General features: G+C 36.2%; 2 protein-coding genes and 1 long non-coding RNA gene across 3 annotated transcripts; 2 read left to right on the forward strand and 1 right to left on the reverse strand.

Annotated features, from left to right (window-relative positions):
• Positions 1-4,241: 4,241 nt before the first annotated feature.
• Positions 4,242-6,529, reverse strand: LOC110922051. The gene is made up of 5 exons (XR_002582835.2): positions 6,378-6,529; positions 6,226-6,297; positions 6,074-6,128; positions 5,930-5,998; positions 4,242-4,677 (listed from the first exon to the last, which is right to left on the reverse strand). It is a non-coding gene; the product is annotated as an uncharacterized LOC110922051 (long non-coding RNA).
• Positions 6,530-6,786: 257 nt separating this feature from the next.
• On the forward strand, positions 6,787-8,968 carry LOC110922050 (putative late blight resistance protein homolog R1B-17). Its single transcript, XM_022166374.2, has 2 exons — positions 6,787-6,813; positions 7,030-8,968. The coding sequence occupies exon 2, from the start codon at positions 7,111-7,113 to the stop codon at positions 8,803-8,805; it is 1,695 nt and encodes a 564-aa protein (XP_022022066.1). The 5' UTR covers positions 6,787-6,813; positions 7,030-7,110; the 3' UTR covers positions 8,806-8,968.
• A 15-nt stretch (positions 8,969-8,983) lies between these two features.
• Positions 8,984-10,153, forward strand: LOC110923754 (putative late blight resistance protein homolog R1B-16). Its single transcript, XM_022167816.1, has one exon. It carries the CDS (start codon positions 8,984-8,986, stop codon positions 10,151-10,153), a length of 1,170 nt encoding a protein of 389 aa, XP_022023508.1.
• The last annotated feature ends 11,027 nt before the right edge of the window (positions 10,154-21,180 follow it).

Consider the following 21,180-nt stretch of genomic DNA (forward strand, 5'->3'; position numbering starts at 1 on the left):
TCATGGTAATTTGGTGATTGAAAACCCCTAGCTAGCTAGGTCCACTCCATTTGTAACTAGTTTAATACCCGTTCGTTGGACGGCTTACGCTAACAGTGTAACAAACAAAGATAATGTATATTGAGGGTGTTCAGCAACGCTTTTCCTTTTCTTCTTTTCCATATCCTTTTTTGAAAAGGTTGCAACCATCTAACTTTTTCTTTTCTTCTTTTCAAACCACTAAACCTCGTTCTCAAAACACATTATCCAAAAACTATAAAAATGACCTATTAACTTTTAAGAGGTCAAAAACTTAAAAGGAGCTCAAAATAAGCAATCTCAAACACCCACATTAAGTGGACACAAATCTAAACAACATTATAAACAAAAGCACCATTTTTAACTTATAAAAGGAAAACGAACGTGAACAGTGTACAACCACACAACAATATAAAATAAAAATGACAGAGTGGCAAAACATGAAATGGTGTCATTTTAATGCAAAAGTAAACGGTAGGCACCACTGTGGGAAATTGTTTCAACATGAACACGGACTCCAACGACGACAACCGAACATTCTAATATCATGTGCCTCAGGCATGTTTGGTTCAAACACGACCGTACTGAAGCCTGTAGAGCGTAAAACATTCCCTAAAAGTGGAACAAAACACGTGTAAGTAAATAATACGACACACTAAATGAAAGTAATTAAAAAAATTTAAAGAGATTATATATGTAATAACATACATTCGGGCTGACGAACCAACTTGACCCGAGACACATACAAAATAGATTTTCGTTTTATTTCCCTATAAGTTTTTAGAATATCAGTATGCCTCGTGTCGTATAAAGATATCCGCATTATATGACCGCTGTCACAAATAATAATTTTGTTAGAAACCAAAAAAATCTTACTTACAAATACCAAAAAAAGAAAGAAAAAGAAGTTTGAAAGTTTTGAAAGATAAAAACGTACGTCACGTCTTGAAGAAGAATAACAAAATGAAAATGATCCTTTATACGCTCACCCGTGATAATTCTCCCTACAACATCTATAACGAAGTTAATTATTTTTTATATTATGTATTAAAAAAGCATAATATACAAATATAAGTGTAATGAACAACTTATATGTACCGATCATTAGTTTAACTGATCTCCTATCGTGCATCAGAGTTTTGATAGAGGGAACTAACGGATACAGACGGAACCCTCTTGGGACATGGCTCAAGAATGGAATAAGTTTAGTATATTCACTAATTACGATCTTGAAGTCACCAAAAACCAAGATGTGCCTTTCATGTTTTGGCCACTCTTTGTATTCGAAGTTTTCAATTTGGAAACGACTTAATACAAACATGTTGCCAACCAAATTCATGTCATCGTAAAAGTGAATTAAACATGCTGGGATGAATGTGGCTACTTTTTGTCTCTGAAAGATGAAGAGATTTTTAGTGATTTAAGTAAGAAATAAATTTTTATTTAAAAAGAAAGAAAAATGACACTTACGGCTTGATCGAGAAAGATAACCAATAATTTGTTTTCACCAGCGATAGACAAAACAAACTCGACCCAAACGAATGTAACGGTATACCAAACTCCGTATTGTGTGAGAGATGAAAAATAGTCAACGATGGAATGCACATCCATTATCAATTAGACATTTAGACCTACAACTTTAATGTTATATGACAAAAAACAAAAATTGAATGTGTTGTTATAATTGTAGTAGTTGAAGATATTGATTTAAAAATTTACAACTTATATGAATTCAAAATAAGGTTAACATATTATTTTATTATAAAAACATAATTTAATCCCTTTAAGAATATTATATTTATTGTGCCTTTGGGCTGCTATACATAATTCAAATTAAGGTCAATTTATTATTTGGTAAGTTGAAAGTCGGGAGTGGTACGGTAAAAATCATTGTTATTGGTCAATTGGTGAAAGTTAAGATTATTTAAATCCAATATCCCTATAATGTATATCAAAATTCTTAGTCAATGTCACATGTTTGTGTAATTTTATTTTATAAGTAGGCCTTCAAAATTATAGGATATTATTAATAGGTCTCTATAACCTTACTAAATTCTAATATATTTGATTTTACCCAACTCGTTTTGTTGGACTCGGTTTTACCCGACATGTACTTAACCCCGGTTTTACCCGACATGTACTTTACTAAATTCTAATATATTTGATTTTACCCAACTCATTTTGTTGGCACATAAAAATTGGAAATAGAAATAATAATAATTGGGCTTATAATCTCTAACCTAATAAAATGAGTTTGATTTACACTTGGGCCCAACCCATTTATTCAAACTAAATATATAAGTCAGTGTGTTATACTAAAAACCCTAAAACCATATACACACATTCAGCAGCCGACATCATCTTTCAGACATCTGCTTTCTCTGTCCGATCATCGGCGACCGGTACCGGTTACGGCCGGCTACCGGGGTCCCGTGCTTGCTCGCATGTCACCCCACACAACCCCAAGCTCCCTCTTCATCTTAACCCGCCGCACATACGCTGCCCTGTCCAAAGAGAGAGAGAGAGAGAGAGAGAGAGAGAGAGAGAGAGAGAGAGAGACATCGGAGAACATGAGAGATCGGAGATCGGAGCACATACGCGGCGACTTTAATTCCTTCCGACAAGTTCACCGGTAAAACATGGTGGTGTTTTTGATGAAATAATCCAATCATTGCAACATCAAGTTGAGGTAATTCTTGTTGTTAAGTTACTTGGAAGATCTTTTGTTTTAATAGGAAATTAGGGCAAAATTAAATGATGAAATTTGGGATTTGTTGAATTTCTGAAATTAAAACATTTTTTTTTTGTCAAAGTTTGGTTCTTGTGAAAAATTTGTGAAAATCTTGGACATGAGTTTCTGTTTTAGGGTTTATGTTAATATTGAGAAATTTTAATTAGGGTTTTTTGGATAATTGTTTAATGAGGTGAGATTTGGTTACAGATAGATGAGAATGTTCAAAGAGAAATCATTAATCACAGCCTAATAATTATTTTGGTTTCATAGTTTTTGTTAATTGTATTAGTCATGATATTTAATATTTTTTATTGTTTAATACGGATTGGATATATATCAATCTATTAAATCGTTCTTGCTTGAATTGCATGTTTCTTTAAGTTGTTTTATTTTGACTACCGTTTGTGACTATATACACCGTTAGTGTCTTAACTATTTATATAGTAACTCAACGGGTTTGGCTAGTATTTACTTAACTCAATGGGCGGATCTTAGTATGGGTAGGGGTGCACCGCCCCTTGTTTTTCCGCTTCGTAGTGTAGATTTTACCGAAAACTCTAAAAAAATATACGTATTGAGCCACCCCACAAAAAAAAACCACGTTTATCCTTGCTCTAATGTATCAGTTCTCTTTGCATATATGTATCTAAAAACTATTGGAAAAAAGGTTATTATACTTCTACACCGTTGGATAATAAGTGTCCTTTCAAAAACGCAAAGAAAGCTAATAGTGTTTAGTTATTTACACTTTATTTAAATCTGGTCATTCACAAAATATATACAATTCACAATAATTATACCATGTGTAGTGGAAGACACAAATAATGCTCCCACCCTTGGGCATTTTACGTCATGTGTCAGTCAAGTCAGCAATAGTGTATTATAGGGCGTTTTTTTCTAAAATGGTTGTAGTAGGGATGTGAGCATTGTGGGGCATTATGTTAAAACTGGTGTAAAAATTATATAAAAAAACCATCAGGAAAAGGGTATTGGCCTACCAAAAAGTTGAATACATGTCGTCGGCCAAACAATTCAAGAAGAGGCGTGGAAAAAAGGACGTCATATGCTTTTTTTGAAAAAAAAAAGCCTCGGAAGGCAGTTGATAAGGGGCGTTTTTTTTGGGAAAAACGCCCCAAAACCCTCACTACGGGTGGTTTTACAAAAATTAACAAACTATACATCATTCTATACATGTAGGGTATCTATTGAATGCTGATTTTCATATTGTAATAACTTTGATAATAACTACTTATATTTGTCCACTTGATAAGATCGACATACGAAATCATAGTAGTGGGTCTCCACTAAAGATAATTTTGTATGCTAGAAAATGATTAACAATAAGACAAACTTACAATAGGCATTTTAGTATGTATGTTCAGATTTACAGCTATAGTCCGAATAATTTAAGACTTGGTCGTCGTTTATACATAAACACTTTTTGATATAGTAATACATACATGATTTTTAGGTTGTAATAGCTCTTTATTATTTATACATAAACACTTTTTGATATAATGAACTTGTTGGAATTTTCAGGTTCCTAAATGTATCTTTATTTGGGCAAAATGGGAGGCACTCAGGCTGCTAAATGGGATCTGGGCTGGCATAATATATTGGAGTGGATTTCAGCTTGTTAAACAAATGACGTGCTGACGCAGGTATATGATCCTTATGCGTTTAACTTCTTTCAGTCTACGCATATTATGCCTAAAACATGTAGTATTAAGATTTGTATGCCTAAATAAGAAAAGGTTATGCCTAAAAATTCTCTAGTTCTTGTGGACTTTGTAGTGAAGATGTTGAAAGTTTGAAGAAGCTTTATCTACACAATCCCTACATAAATAAACATTAAAAAAGAGAAGCTTTACCTGGGTTTAAAGAGAACGTAGGAAGAATGTAGGAATCTTTATATACGTGTAATCCTGAATTAAAGTCAGCATTAGAAATATCAATGTATCTAAAACACATAAACAATAAAAATGAGAAGCTTTACTAACCGTTGTTTAATGATTTGAGAAGTGCATGAATGTAAAAGTGAAATATGACATAGAAGCTATATTTAAAGTCTTCAATGAAAGCAGTTATTTTTACTTACAAGAGCGGTTAACTCTACCCACTATCACCATGTCTTAATCCCACTCACTCACTTCCTACAATTTAGGATTAAATAAGTTACAGGTTTTCCTATGGTTACAATTCATTTATTTTAAGGCAACTTATTTTTTACAATCTCCAATTATGTATTTTCACTTCAAAATTCCAAATCTATTGGATTTAATTAGTGGTGGGCTGGTGGCAAAGTGGGCAAGTTGGATGGGTTTGGGTAATGGGTCAAGATGGGTTTTGGGTTAGGATGGGTTAAGATGTGTTTAGGTTAATGTAGGTTTGGGTAAACATGAGATGAAAAAATAATTAAAAAAATAAAAAAAAATTCTAAAAAACTAATTTAAAAAATAAAAAAATGCTAGGTTCAACTCGGCACTACGTACGATATGGGGCAAGTATAGTGAAATACAGCGGTGAACATATTTTGATCTTTTTTTCTTTCTTTAAGTCGAACCCATTATGGTTAGCACTTGTTTTGATCCAACTTATTTCGTTAGAACTTGTGTTGACATGTTAACCGACCCAACCTGTCAGTTTTGCCTGGTTTAGCTAACTAATGTTGTTATTCTTATGTGTTTTTTTTATTAATTTTCGATAGATGAACTATAGTCCAACAGAAGCAATGTTACAAACTGCTATGAGAACCTTTTTGACTTGCAAGACTACACGTATGTTAAGCTCGATCGCCTTGATGAGTTGGAGATTACAAAATTCGGTAACATCAAACCTGGAAGTTTGTTTTTTGAAGCTTATGTTGGCAAAGTCATGTATGCTAAAGAAAGTAAGAGTGTACCGATTTCCTTGCTTGAATTTTTTATTTAATTTGTTTTCTAAATCTTACTCTTACACCATGTTGTATGAGCGTTTAACATCAAAGCTTACATTTGATGCTGTTGGAAAACTTTAGGTTAAAACTAAAAAATGTCAAAAGGTTTAAAATGAGAAACACAAAAACCTTTGGGTTAAAACTTAAAAAAAACAACTTTTTTTTTTGAAAAACACCCAATACACATCTTACAACCATCAAAGCAACAAAAATTTGGAAATTTATAGTTTGGAAATAGATACCTCATCACAAGCTGCTCCATGTTTTTTTATTGTTTTCTGCTCATCATCCAAATTAGCAAGTCCCATTTCCTGAAATAAGAAATCAATGAAAATTGATGATCATGAACATATCAAGAGTTATAAGTTTATATTAACGGTATTAACCTGATTACATGCAGGTCCATTATGAACCAACGTTTTCTGCTGCTCATCATCCAAACTGGTAAGTTTCATTTCCTAAAATAAAAAATCAATCAAAATTGTTGATGATAGAAATATCTAAGTTTATATTAAGAGTATCAAATAAAAATAAAAACCTGATAACATTCTGGTCCACTTTTTATGAACGGATTCTGATCCGCATCAGTCAAATTGTTGACGTTGATCTCCTAAAACAACAAAATCAATACAAATGTTTAGTGTATGGATAGGGACAGTAGCAGGTTTGTAAACAAATGCTTTTACTAACCTTTGCTGAAGTGCCCGATAAAGTTGCTAAGGGAGGTTGATTTTCATTGGTAGAACACTTTTGGTCGCCTAGTTCGAGTTCAGTTATACTTTGCTTCATTTTTTTTGCTGAAATGCTTGATCGAATATGTTTGAAATTGTTACATGCAGGTGCATTATATAGCACAAGATCATGGGCCTAAATTTCTGGAGAAAACTTGCAAGAGGAGTGGAGATCATGGGCCTAAATTTCTGGAGCAAAACCACCAGCAGAAAACTGCAAATAACCTCCATTAGAGTGGTTATTTTTGGGAGTTTAAAGGGCTGAGATTTAATCTCAGCATGATCCGACGGTTGAGATGGATTTCAAAGTTAACTCCCACTTAATGGGTTCCATATATATATATAATTTTCATTTCAAAGTTCTGCTCTACGAATTGCTTCTTCCTGATCATTATGTAAGTTATATTTCTCTCTTTAACTCCTGAGAATGAATGGACCTTTCATAACTGAAATTAGGGTTTTGCATATATTTACATATTTTCTTTTTGAATTCATTAATTACTTGCATCTGGATATAATATTGCTTTGCTCAAATGTTTGATTTATCTAGTTTCATTACCACCTGTAGATTTAAAGCTTTTAGATTCTAAATATGACACTTTTGATCACAGGTGTTGATACATACATACATATATTTATAACTTGAGTAGTAGCATGCTCTTGATTTTAGAGGACAAATCTACGCACTAAACATGATTGACACCGACGTGGACTGTCTAATAGAGACATTGAAGCAGCTCATTGACTTCAATTGTCCTTCACATATTTCCAAAAGTCAATGGATTCTTAAAGAGAGGGATCGGTTCGAGTTGCTGTACAAGGAGCTAACCTCATTAAGAACGTTTCTTTCTTATTCGGAGGAGACTCGTTACACAGTCCCGAAAGTGAAAGCTTTGGTTATAAGGATCATAGATGTAGCAAGCAAGGTAGAAGATATGGTTGATTCATTTGTTTCTACTTTTGCAGTTAAGAATCCAAAAGATTTTAACCAAGATCCGTGTTTGGATCTTGACGACGTAAATCATGAGGCGCCGAATGTCTTGAAAGATGAAGGAAGTTCATCAAGAGTGCATATTGCAGTACCTAGTGAAGATAATATTGTTCGGTTTCATGATGGTTTTGGCGGTATCATGCTAGAGATCCAAGTCATCAAAGGAGAGATGGAATCTGCAAATCATGCGGCGCCGAATGTCTTGAAAGATGAAGGAAGTGCTTCAAGAGTGAATGTCACAGTACCTAAAGAAGATAAGATTGTTGGGTTTGATGTTGATTTTGACCAAGATCCTTGTTTCGATTTTGACGGTATCATGCAAGAGATCCAAGCCATCAAAGGAGAGATGGAATTTGCAAATCATGAGGCGCCGAATGTCTTGAAAGATGAAGGAAGTTCATCAAGAGTGAATATTGCAGTACCTAAAGAAGATAAGATTGTTGGGTTTGGTGTTGAAACAAGAGAAATATTGGATAGACTTGTTGGCGATCAAAAGAAACTAGACATCATCTCCATTGTTGGGATGGGAGGCCTTGGGAAGACCACTCTGGCAAAGAGAGCTTATTATGATAGTTATGTAACATACCACTTTTATATTCGCGGTTGGGTTACGGTTTCTCAAACATATCAAAAGCTGGATTTGTTGTTGAGTCTTTGTAATTCTCTTTCCATCGAGCCTGGAGCTGGAGAAAAGAACATCGGAAAGTTGTGTGAATTGATTTACAAACGATTAAAAGGTAAACGTTATCTTATTGTTATTGATGATATATGGAGTGCAGAGGCCTGGAATGAAATACGGATCTGTTTCCCTGATGACAATCTTGGAAGCAGAATTTTAGTAACCAGTCGGCTTATGAACGTTGCCTCAAACATCAAACAAGACAGCCCGATTCACAGGCTTCGTTTTTTAACCGTGGAGGAAAGCTGGGATCTGTTGCGACATAAAGTTTTTGCAGAGGATGGTACTTGCCCTACAAATCTACAGGAAACTGGGAAGCAAATTGCTGAAAGATGTAGAGGCCTGCCACTTGCGATTCTTGTAATATCCGGGCTTCTTGCAAAGACTGAGAAATCAGTCGAGTTCTGGACTCAAGTTTTAGATAGTATAGGTTCTTATATTGTTAGTGATTCAGAACAATGCATGAACACATTATCATTAAGTTACAATCACCTGCCACGACACTTGAAATCATGCTTTCTTTATTTTGGAGCATTTAAGGAAGACTTTGAGATTAATGTCAGAAAGCTGATGTGGCTGTGGGTTGCAGAGGCTTTTGTAAAACCAGGTACAGAAAATGTAGCAGAGGAGTATTTGGTAGATCTTATTGATAGAAGTCTGGTGATGGTTGACCAAAAAAAGGTCAGACGGGGGCGTGAAAGTGTGTCGCGTGCATGATCTTTTGCATGATCTGTGTTTAAAAAAATCCAAAGAAGAGAAATTTCTGAGCGAAATAAAAGGCGAGCCTTTTTTAGGGCCGGGTTTTTCTACTAACTCAACGGATCGGCGTTCATTTATCAATCATAATCATACTCATGTGTTAGACTATGTTTTCTCGAAACCGTTTTCCGCTAGTATGCGTTCTTTCTTGTACTTTCCATGGGGTTTCACCTGTGGCTTCACAGAAGAAAATGTTTCGTTTATTTACTCAGCCTTTAAACATATTCGGGTGTTGGAACTTAAGTCAGTTCTAGCGCCATTCTTGCCAACCGAAATAGGGCAGTTAGTTCAGTTGAGATACTTATCGTTACGCATTTCTGAACCTGTTATCCCTGAATCAGTATCAACCCTATGGAATCTACAAACCCTTGTAGTTTACGGGTTCATGTGTCCGATGGGGATTGATTTTCATGTTTCTAAAGATAATAGTATGACCAATTTGAGGCATATATACATCTGGCCATCTTTGAGATTACAGTACCCTTTGGCATCATCGAAAGTTCAAACCATTTCAAATCTCCGTCTTCCTTTTGGGAGACAGCCTGTGTTGGAAATGACCCCAAACCTTAAAATGTTAGCTTGTGTTGTGTTACAACTGTCTGACGGTTTGGTTCTCCTCCCTCCTTTAGACACTTTGGTTCATCTTGAAAAATTAAAAATATATATTGACAATGATCTTAGTCTCCCAGAGCAGGCAAGGTTCACTTGTTTGAATCGGTTACCTCATACCCTAAAAAAAGTGACTTTTTCGAACTGTTGTCTGCCATGGAAGGATTTATCAGAACTTGGGAGATTACCAAATCTTGAAATTTTGAAAATACTGCGTGGTATTTTTCAAGGACCAAGATGGGATCCAAATGATGGAGAGTTTAAAAAACTCAAGGTTTTGAAAATTCAGTCTCCGGAGCTTGCAGAATGGAATATGTCGAGTGATCACTTTCCCGCCCTGGAAAGGTTAGTTATGGACAGTTGTAGGCGGCTTAAGGAGATCCCGATGTGCTTAGGTGAGATCCCAACCATGGGATTGATTGAGCTGAGGTGGCCTAGAAGCTCAGCAGCTGAGTCAGCTAGACAGATTATTGAAGAGCAGCAGTGTCCTGGAAATGATTGGCTGAAGCTTGTCATCTATGATCGTGATCGTAGGAAAGGTCCTACCTGGGCTTTCAAGGAGAAGCTGTGTCCTGATCTTGGAGTTGAGTTTGTGCACATTGATAGCTCAGACTCAGAGGATTCAGAGTCAACAGATGATAGGATACAAGTGTCAAAATCAGGTATGGTCACTGTTGCTGTCGTGAAACTGACATGATAATGATTTTTTTTTTCGAACAATGAATTTCTTGCTCCCTGTGAGACTTGAACCCAAAGGCTTTGCCTTGTCAGTGGACCACCAACCCCAGAGGTGACACGACAAAGATTATGGTTTAGTTTTTATTGGTCTAAATTATTTATTTAATTATAGTGATTCTAGTTTTGTGAAATTTGTCTCTTTGATGTGTTATTGTCTTTTTTGAATGTTATTGATGTAATCATTGATGTAAAACATGATGAAATGTTGTGTTTGGGTCTATGAGATAAGTTATTTGAATATGTGCATAAAAAGTGACTACAACATTGAATCAGACGTGTTGTTGTAAATTCAATATCATACTGTCATATATAGCTTCTTCAACTTGATTTGCAACATCGACTCAAACCAAAGAGATTGGGCATCCCATTGGTACATCTTAGAACATTCTATTCTATTCTATAACATCTTAAAACACAAAGTCGGTGGAGACTTTGTGTTTTAAGTCCTCAACATTTACAAAAAATACACATTTAGTCCTTTTGTGTTTTAAGTCATCAACCTTTACAAAAAATACACATTTAGCCCTTGAACATTTATATTTTTTCAATTTTCATATATTATAATTTTAACTCTAATACTTTTACTTTCTAACCTCTTATACTTTTAATTTTTTCACTTCACACCTTCAAACTAAGTAAGTTACACATTCACTTGTAACTTTTGGTAATTGACAGCTTTGATCTGCTAACTTTTTCTACTTAATAACTTGACGTATCATCTTATTTGAATTGCTTTTACGACTTTAGACCATAACGTCACACATTATTATACTATTTTTTATCTATGTATAACCATGTTAATTTCTAAATTACTTTTACAACTTTACACGATTGTCTAAAATATTGTTACAATGAGGGAGGGCCGACTGCCTATTTCAACAAATGGCAAGAAAATACTATTCCCTACCATGTTTTTTATATATGTTACAACTTTACACCGCAATGTTCGAGCCATACTATATATATATATATATATATATATATAGGTAAAGGGTACTGTACAAATTCCCTTATCGTGCATTACGTACGCTACAATCTCAGCCGTCCGATCATCTTCCCGCAATGAAAATCGCATGTGGTTTTTTTTTTGTAATAATTTCGCATGTGATAAATTTGATGAAATAGCAGGTGTTTTTTTGTAACAATTTCGCATGTGTTAATTCAATTTCGCATGTGATAATTTTGATGAAATAGAAGGTTGTTTTTTTTGTAACAATTTCGCATGTGGTAATTCAATTTCGCATGTGATAATTTTGATGAAATATTTGTAACAATTTCGCATGTGGTATTCAATTTCGCATGTGATAATTTTGATGAAATAGCAGGTTGTTTTTTGTAACAATTTCGCATGTGTAATTTTTAATGAAATCGCATGTTAAAAAACCAACATGCGAATTTGTTACAAAAAAACAACATGCGAATTTCAATGCGGGAAGATGATCGGACGGCTGAGATTGTAGCGTACGTAATGTACGATAAGCGCATTTGTACGTTAACCAGCCCCTATATATATATATATATATATATATATATATATATATATATATATATATATTTCTTGAGAGTGAACTAAGTGAACTAATCTTGACCCTTGATCATTTTTTAGATTAAAAGGGTAAGATTGACATTACCCAAGTATGTTTAATTAAAATCCCTTAATTTTCTCATCTCTTAACTCTCTCTCTCTCTCATTTTTAATTATTTCTCCATTATTTCTTTATCCATAGATTTTGTTTTAATTTTAACTTGAATATTGTTTTTCTTTTATTATCCGTATATATAGATATCATAATACATTGTTTTTAACTTTTTATAATTTTCAATAAACATTAAAAAATTTCTCTGAGATTGAAATTGTAATTATTTTTGGGCATTATTATTATTATTATTTTTTGAATATGTGATGAAGTTATTTATTTTTGCATACATGTGATATGTTTCGTTTTCATTAATTTCATAATTTTTATATGAATCTACTCGTGTGGATGCCTAATATACTATATGTTGTTAATATACACATATGTAACCATTTCTGAATATAATACACAGATGTATAAAAGACTGTACACATGTGTATAAACTAACAGCTGTGTATCTTATATAAACTGATAGTTAGCGAAACTGTACACATGTGTATAAAATAACAGCTGTGTATATTGTATAAACCGATACTAGCGAGACTGTACATATGTGTATACACTAACAACTATGTATCTTGTATATACGGAAACTAGCGAGATTTTAGGGATTTTGATTATATTGTTTAATAAATGCAATTTACAAAAGACATAAATACCCTTCTGTCATTTATTTTAAAGGGGAGTTACAACATTATAATTACAATCTTGCCATTGTTTAGAAATCTCTAGATGATGTAATCCAATGGCCCAGATTAGTTCACACAGTTCACTCTCAACCTAGTGTTCACTCTAGAATCCTACCCTATATATATATATATATATATATATATATATATATATATATATATATATATATATATATATATAGGGTGGGGTTCCGCTACAAAGTCCATTTTTCCTACAAAGTGTACAAAGTCTCAAAACACCACATTTTCAAACATAAAACATACTCAAAACCCACAAATAACATAGTAAATATCACTAAAACACAATATCCAAACCCTAACATTTCTTGAAAACTTCAAACACACCATCATACAACTATGAATATAAAACACAAAATGATAATCAACATAAAACACACTAATGTTAGTCATTCGAGAATCAAAGCCTTATCATTCAAAACACAACACAAAACCCACAAATATGGTGTTTTAGTAACCTCCACTATGTTATTTGTGGGTTTTAAGTGTGTTTTATGGTTCACATTATGGTTTTTTATGACTTTGTACACTTTATAGGAAAATGGACTTTGTAGCCAACTCCCACCCTATATATATATATATATATATATATATATATATATATATATATATATATATATATAGGTAAAGGGTAGGGTACAAATCTCATTCGTCGCCATTTATTTTCATTTATGTACTTCAAATAAACCTCTCGTGTTGATGAACAACAACAAAAGATCTAACACAAAAAAAATTGAAATACAAAATCAAGTTCACATTAAAGTCAGAATTGGAAATCATTCTCACGCCCAAACATCAAACCGCTGAAGGCTTTTTCCAATCTAAGATCAGCCAAAAACATTGACATTTTCTATAATCATGATTTAAGATTACTTATCTTCTGCAATTTATTTAATCTCATCAACAATGGCAAACCCAGTAACAATGCAACTATCCTTTTATCGATTTAAATGACATGAATTAAAATTCAATTCGTCCCATGGAATTTGAACGACAATGTGATAATCTGAAGAAACACAAGTCTGTGTGGGCGCTGAGACTCTAGCTCCCATAAGGGTGTGATGATCTCATAGCCTTGAGTTCTACAAGGATGCGTTGATTCTGCAAAATATACATCATCGTTAGTCCGTCACAGAAAAGGGGGCTTCATATGACCACCTGATCGGAGTGTCGCGCTCCGGTCAAAGATAATATTTATAGTCCCAAATTACCCTTAACAAATAGCTAGTGGTAGTGAGGGGTCGAACCACGAAGAGTATGTGGTTTGCGAATGGATTCGATTGAATTATGAAAAGGTGTCACACTTATGAAGCTTGCTATGATATATTTTTGTATTTTTGTTTGATTGAAAAATGTGAATTATTAAAATTACTAAAATGATTGGTTTGATTGATTACTAACAACTAACAATTGCAAAATGTAAATAACGATTCAGACAAGATAGAGAAAACAAGGTTCACACCTGGTTCGGTAATTGCATTCCTAGGATTCCTACACGTTTTAGGATTGATTCAATTGCAAAAACGACTAACGAGTTTAGTGTTACACGGCTTAGGTGCCAAGAGCTATCAACGTTATAAAGAACGGACCACAATGCACTTCGTTACCAAGAACATGTAAACTCTAACCTAGACAAGACATAATTGCACATAAACATTTCATAAAGTCAAATTTAATCTTCACTCGACAGTTTATGAATTCAATACAAATGCAAGACAATTGTCATAAGTTTCAAATCAAGAAGCAATTTGTCACAAAATCAATCCAAGAACAATGTTAACCCTAGACTTACAAATAACCTACACCGGGGTGAAAAATTAGCCGCTCATGGTGGAAATGACACGATCAACGGATGCACGAGACTTGAATTGGGTCATCTTGGAGCTTGAAGATGGATAATTGGATGAATGATTAGGGTTGTGGATGGTTGGTGATGATGGATTTGAATGAGTGATATGATGGTGAATTAGGATTCTTGATTGTAATTCGGATGATGATTCGGATGTTGATTCGGGTTGTAGATGCCAAGGTAGATGGAATGGTAGGTGAAAGATGGATGGTAATGGCTCCAAGATGAAGTTCAAAACCCTCAAATTATGTAACTCCCCGCATTCATGACTAACCCCCACCTTTCATTCGTTCATTTGACCCAATACACGCGCAGCAACATCTGAGGACCGTCGCCGACGGACCTAACCACCGTCGGCGACGGTGTGTGGTTTTCTGTTTTTGGCCGACGGCCAAACTAGCTGTCTACGGACATTTTTGGGCCACGGTGACTTGCAACAACCGTCGGCGACGGCCCTTATGGGCGTCGGCGACGGTGCTTAAAACCCCATCTTTCTGTTTTTCGCGTTTCTTGAGTCCGGTTGACCCGTTTCGTGTTCCGGTAGTTCAGTTTTCGCTCCGGTGACCCGTTTAGCTTCCAATTAGCTCCTTAAACTTCACAAGACCTGCAAAACACAAATCCTTTTACAAGTAGGCTATTCGGGATAAAAAGTTAAGTAAAAACGTAAACTTAGACATAAACGAACACCGGTTTTCGACCACGTATCACATCCCCACACTTGTCTTTTGCTTGTCCTCAAGCAAATCTGTGGTTTTTTTCACTTTCACGTGGGTCGAACAACGAATACACTCCCCATTCCCGAGACGAAGGTTAAGGTCCAATGTCATGCTAAAGTTCAAACTCTTTACAATTTTCAATGTATCTAACGGTAATGTGATTTCAAATACACAAATGGTTACCCAAGATTAACCCGCCCGTGAAACCAACAATTCATGCATATCCCTCACAATGTTCTCTTCACTCGGCTTATAATTTGGCTAATATTTATAATGTATTAGCACTTCAAAGGATATTCACTCAAAACCGATTAGAACACATACCCGCATAAGCTTGCAACTCAATCATTCTCCACCATTGATCACGAACACTAAGCACAAGTCATAAGGTCTTGTTAGGGTTGTAACGGGGCTAGGCTAAGGGTAGGAATTAGGATATTTTTAAAATGGCTAAGGTGATGAAAATTCAATGTTTATTACAAACCACTAACTTAACAAAACTAAATATAAACATCAACTATGGGCAATAATCTTTCACCCTTTTATTCGACAACTACTAATACTTCTTTTTGTGTTTTTCTCAATGCTTTTTCAACTCTTTTTTCATAACTTTTTTTATACAATTAAAAGCAACTATACAAATATAATTCCTATAATCGAATTTTCATCACACGGGTTTAAAAGAAAAGGTATAAAGGTTATGGGCTATAGGGTAGTCAAACGAAAGGTTTAGGCTCAAAATGGGCGACTAGGGGATTTGTTTGGGTATGGATAGATAATGGTTTTAAGAGAAAAGGTTTACCTAATGCCTTAATCATTCTCGTGCTTGTATTCGGTCTATAGTCTCAAACGTATCAAAAGTTGCAAGTTCTACAATATATGACTAATGGTCCACTCAAACAAAGAAACATAGGTATGTAATCTATGATATAAAAGTGGCTCAAAACCTCACATATCTAAAAGGGTATGGTATGTGACATGCATAAGATACTAGTTCCATAAGCGGATTATTCCCAAATAACCACCCGCTAAATACCCATCATGCTATTAACTTGAACTTGACCATGACAAAAGACCAAATGGGTTGTGACATCCCTCGTTGACTTAGTTACTTGTGCTTTTAAGATCGCTTTTGAAACAAGATATTTTGAAAATTTTTTGAAATTTTCCCCCATCCCCACACTTGCGGTAAACATTATCCTCAATGTGTAGTGTTTAAATGAACGGGTCAAAAACGAAAATTTTTACTACTCCCCCATCCCCACACTTGAAGTACATATTGTCCTCAATGTGTCAGAACTAGAGTATTAAACGCACAAGGGATGTGACACGGCTAACTCCCCCAAGATTTCACCCCGGAAAAATAAAATACAATTTACATTCCACTTATTTGCTAACTAAAAATCAGAAGTAAAAAGAAACATATGCACCTGATTTCTGAGCTCATTCCTCGTGTGCTCCTCTTCTCTTCATGAAAGTGGTTGTCCCATGAACCCAATGTGCCTACAAATCTTAACCCTTGTGTAGAAGCATGCTTCTCACAACCATTAAAATTTGTTAGTTACCTAGTTCTACCACTTTTATGAAATTATTACCAAGTCATACATTATTTTACTTTGATTTCTGTGGAAAATAATTTACAACAACAACAACCTAACTCACTTTCGTAGGAATCATGGTTGCATTTAGCTTATGCAACAAGCCCTTTTAAACCTCCCAATAGCTTGGGAGGACGAGAGATCTCGTGAGGGTTATATAGGGAACACACCCACAAAGTTCATTTAACTAGGCAAAAAAATTAAATAAAACAAAATAACAATAATGAAAACGAAATAATATACAACAACAACAAAAACATACCTCGCCTCTACCGCTGATATCTCTCATTAGTGTTCACTGGCGGGTTTGGCTGGTACGGATAACCAGTGAGGGACATATCCCTATAGTTATCTAGCGGGCTCGACTCTCCTTGCGGTGGCGGTTGGTACGGCATTGGAATGAAACTAGAGCCGACTGCCTCGGGCCAATGAGGGGTTGGATCGGATGGGCCTTGCGGACGAGGAAGGTTGGGGTAATCGGTCCACCCCGAGTGTTCAACATATGGGAGACCGGCTTGATAATCTCTTTGATTGCGCTCTTGGTCATGGAGCACCTTGGCGTTATTAATCGCCATTTGGTTAGAGAAAGCCAACGCTCCCCATCGGCGTTGGTCCAACTCTCTTTGTGCGTTTTGGCGCCTAGCCTCCTCTTCTTCCCATGCCCGTCTGTGGGCCTTTTCTTCCTCTTGCAACTGTAACAGGCATTCCATTTGTGACTGTTGTAACGCATGTTGCAGCTGTTGTTCCTCCAACTGCTTTTCCACCCTCTCGCGGAAAGATACTTGAAAACCCCATTGTTCCTGCGAGTACGCCCCTTGCGCCTCTTCCCATTCTCTCCTACTAGCATGGTACTCTCTCCCCTCACCAATACCTGCCGATACATTGTCGTAAACCGCTTGTTGTCCACGGGTCCACAACCGATATGACGGTATCTGCCGTTGGTTCACAAAATCTGCTACATCAGCAGAGATTTCCCTATGCTTCTTTCTGTACCAACGCCTTTGTCCCCGCGGACCAGAAGGATCCGTCTCCTCCTCAACATCAGGCATCTCCTCATCGCCTTCTTCTTCATCCCCCTCTTCATCATTGAATCGGTAACTATCTCCCTGCTCATCTTCAACCGTGTGCAAATGACCAAATGCTTTCACAGTTATCTTCCAATGTCGCCTCATGGTGGCGAAGCTGAACTGATCAATGGGCTTAGACACCCACAGTGACTCCGGAGGCAACGCATTCTGTTGCAGAATCATGGCGCTAATCAACCTCGCATAGGGAATCATCTTCCGCTTAAAAGACTCCCTTGTATCCCATGTGTTGATCATTACAATTTGACGCCATGATAGCTTGGGTGTCCCATATAACAACGCGTGCACAACCCGGCAGTCGGGTGCCTTCACTTTACCACGGTCCCCAAATCGTACCATAACATTCTCTAACGAAATGCCTTGGAGTATTTTGCCCTCCAAAGACAAATCGGTTCTTGAATCTCCCGCACCCCCGGAACCTGGCAGTGTGTCCTCTAACAGTCTCACCGGATCAGCATCATTTCTTTTATTGTCCAAAAACTGATCATACCCATAATAGTCATAAGCTTAAACTCCAAGCGATTCAAATCTCGCAATAGCATTAATATGCTCAAAGGACATGATCATTTGGTTCTTTCCAATGTTGCCGATCAACTGCCACCTATGAGCCGGCCTATCAGAATGTTCGAAACGGAGAGTAGATAGCCATTCACAAACAGCCCCCAAATATACCCGAGTGGTGATATCATCACACCAGTCAATCACCCGCTCCCAACCAAGCTTTTCGAACTTTTGCACTATGCCGATCTTTCGAAACTCCTCGACATCTACTGTACGCTCACTGTAACACCTCGAAATTTTGTGTCCAATAATGTGTTAACACGTCTCATGAGTTTACACGTGGCATTAAATATTAAATAAAGGACTAAAGTTGACAAACCTTGAAAGTATGTAAATTCGAGGGTTATAAATGTCAACGAAGGGTAAATATACTGTATAGTAACCCTAAATGATGCTAGTACCTCCAAACGAATAAATCATGGATCGTACGGAGCGAGACGCGGAAGAAAGTGAGAGATTGCAAGCTACAAGGGTTAATTGTGTCAACATGTTTAATTTATACCTCTAAGTGACCCTTTGACGAACCCGAGGCTTTGTAACAGTAACATACGCTCACTAGAATATACTATATAAATCTCGCGAAGTTCCGTTTTAAAACGAGAAAGTTATGATCAAATTCGTACACGAGGGGTTAAAAGCGTCAACATGAAAAGTTATGGCTTTTCGGATAGTAATTAAACTAACCGGGGACTTAACAGTGGGGGTAAAAGGCAAAAGGCCCTTAGTTGTAAATAATCGAGGGCCAAATCGCAAAGTTACCCCTTCGAAACCGAAAGGTCAGGCTAATCATTACAAAAGATTTGAAAATCTTGATAATTAACCCTCAGGCGGGCCGCGTTAAGTATAAGTAGAGCTAATGCGGGCCGCGCGCCAGAGGAAGATACGTTTTCTGACATTAGGATCCATGCGGCCCGCGTGTGAGTTGCTGAATCCTAATGCGGGCCGCGTACGAGTCCCAGATGCAGAAACTTTGGACAGATTCAATGATTTAGCTTGTGAACGATCTTGTGAGCAATTAATGAATCATGGGCGCCCTCTACATGACCCCTAGCACCCAGGGCCACCTGCTGAACATCCATGATGCCTTGTAGGTTGATGTGTAATGATCTTATGCATGAAATGTTACTATAAAAGGCCATACATTGTGCACAAGTAAATCACACCTCAAACCTGCATTCTAAACCATCTCTGGAGCTCTCAAGCACTCTTCTAACATTCTAAGTCGTGCACCAAGCTTCTGTAAGTGTGTCTACCCTTTTATGGCTTAGTTTTTGCTTAGTTTAGCCTAAAAGTCAATCCGTCGTAATTAACGATTGACTTTGCGATAAATCACGAATGGTCCAGTGATTTGTCGAATCAAAGATAGTTATATGATGGTAATAATGTGGGCATTAAACCCCAAAAAGGGCACCCTCTGATTCCCACTCTAACTAGTTCAAATATCGAGTCAAACGTGCTTAGAAAAAGTCAACAGAAATGTCATTTTGCGATTTCTTGCATAATCTGTAATGTAGATGATATATAACCTGTTTAAACACTCATAAAACATGATAATAGTCTAAGCTTGTTTGATCCGACCATTTTCTGTTTTGACCCGGTTCGGAGCCTAAAGTCGCAAAAGTTTGACTTTTGCTTTGACTTCAGTTCTGACCCGTTAAAGTATGATTTAGATATGCCTTAGGACTCTCTTAGGACCAGGTTACATGATGGTATAACCCTCTGTGACCGGTTCGTTGTTTGTCCGTGTCTTTTACACATTTCCGTTAAATGCTTAAAAGTTGACCGTAACGCCCTTTTTAAATTAAAACGAGAATTTCGGACATGTGAAAGAATCATAACCTTAGTTACTGATTTCTAAGCATGTCCCTAAAATTTCATGTCAATCCGAGGTCCAGAATAGGAGTTATGCTAAATAGCGCAAATTGCGAAACTTTAGTAATTAAATAGCGCAATTAGCGTAACGCCTATCTAAACCCGGATTTCGACACCAAACCTTTTACACACTGATGTAAAATAATATCTTGGGATTTTTAAAGATTTTTAATTATTTTTAACCTGCTCATAACCTGCGGTTATGGCAACGGTTCGGTAAATACCGAATATGCCCTTTTCGGCCATAACTTGAGTTCTACAAGGTCTTTTGACCCGATTCCAGTTGCTACTGATTTTAAATAATAAATAAAGTATTTTAGACTTTACAAACTGTTCGGGAAACTCAGATTTCCTGTAGAACTCAGAAACCTCTTTTATAATCTTTAAAAAGACCGAAATACCCCTACGGGGCATAATATTAACTTAAACTCGTAACGGGCATTATGGAAGGTATCCTACTGATACCACAACCTCTTTAGTACATGTTGACTTAGGAAAACAGTGTAGGACTCTTACGGTTACCCGTTGCGCCTTTTGCGCGCACGGTTCGGCTTATGTAACTAGTTTACATAAATTAGCCGAAACGGGTCAAACCATATTGTTTTGACCCCAAAATCCAGAGTATGATTATTATACCCATATAAAACAAGTCTTCAAACTTGTTGGGTCAAAATCACACTCCATTCACGGTTTTCGCCTTTCCCGCGATTAAACCGTAACTATCCATTGAAACTGACCGGTCTAAGCTTCGGCTAAATTAAAGACCCGTTAGGATTCTAATAGGTTAATTTAAACCTTCGTTCCAGAATAGGGGACCAGTAAAAGCTATCTGCAATTTATTTCAATTAAGTAATTATACTTGCAAAGGTAAATACTTTTAACTTATTTTCCGTTATACGGGCTTGGGTTACGGTATTTAAAATACCGCTTGGTCGGGCAATTGACCCCAACTCATTAGTAG

This window comes from Helianthus annuus, chromosome 17 (assembly GCF_002127325.2).
Source record: "Helianthus annuus cultivar XRQ/B chromosome 17, HanXRQr2.0-SUNRISE, whole genome shotgun sequence".
In the NCBI taxonomy this organism is placed as follows: Eukaryota; Viridiplantae; Streptophyta; class Magnoliopsida; order Asterales; family Asteraceae; genus Helianthus; species Helianthus annuus.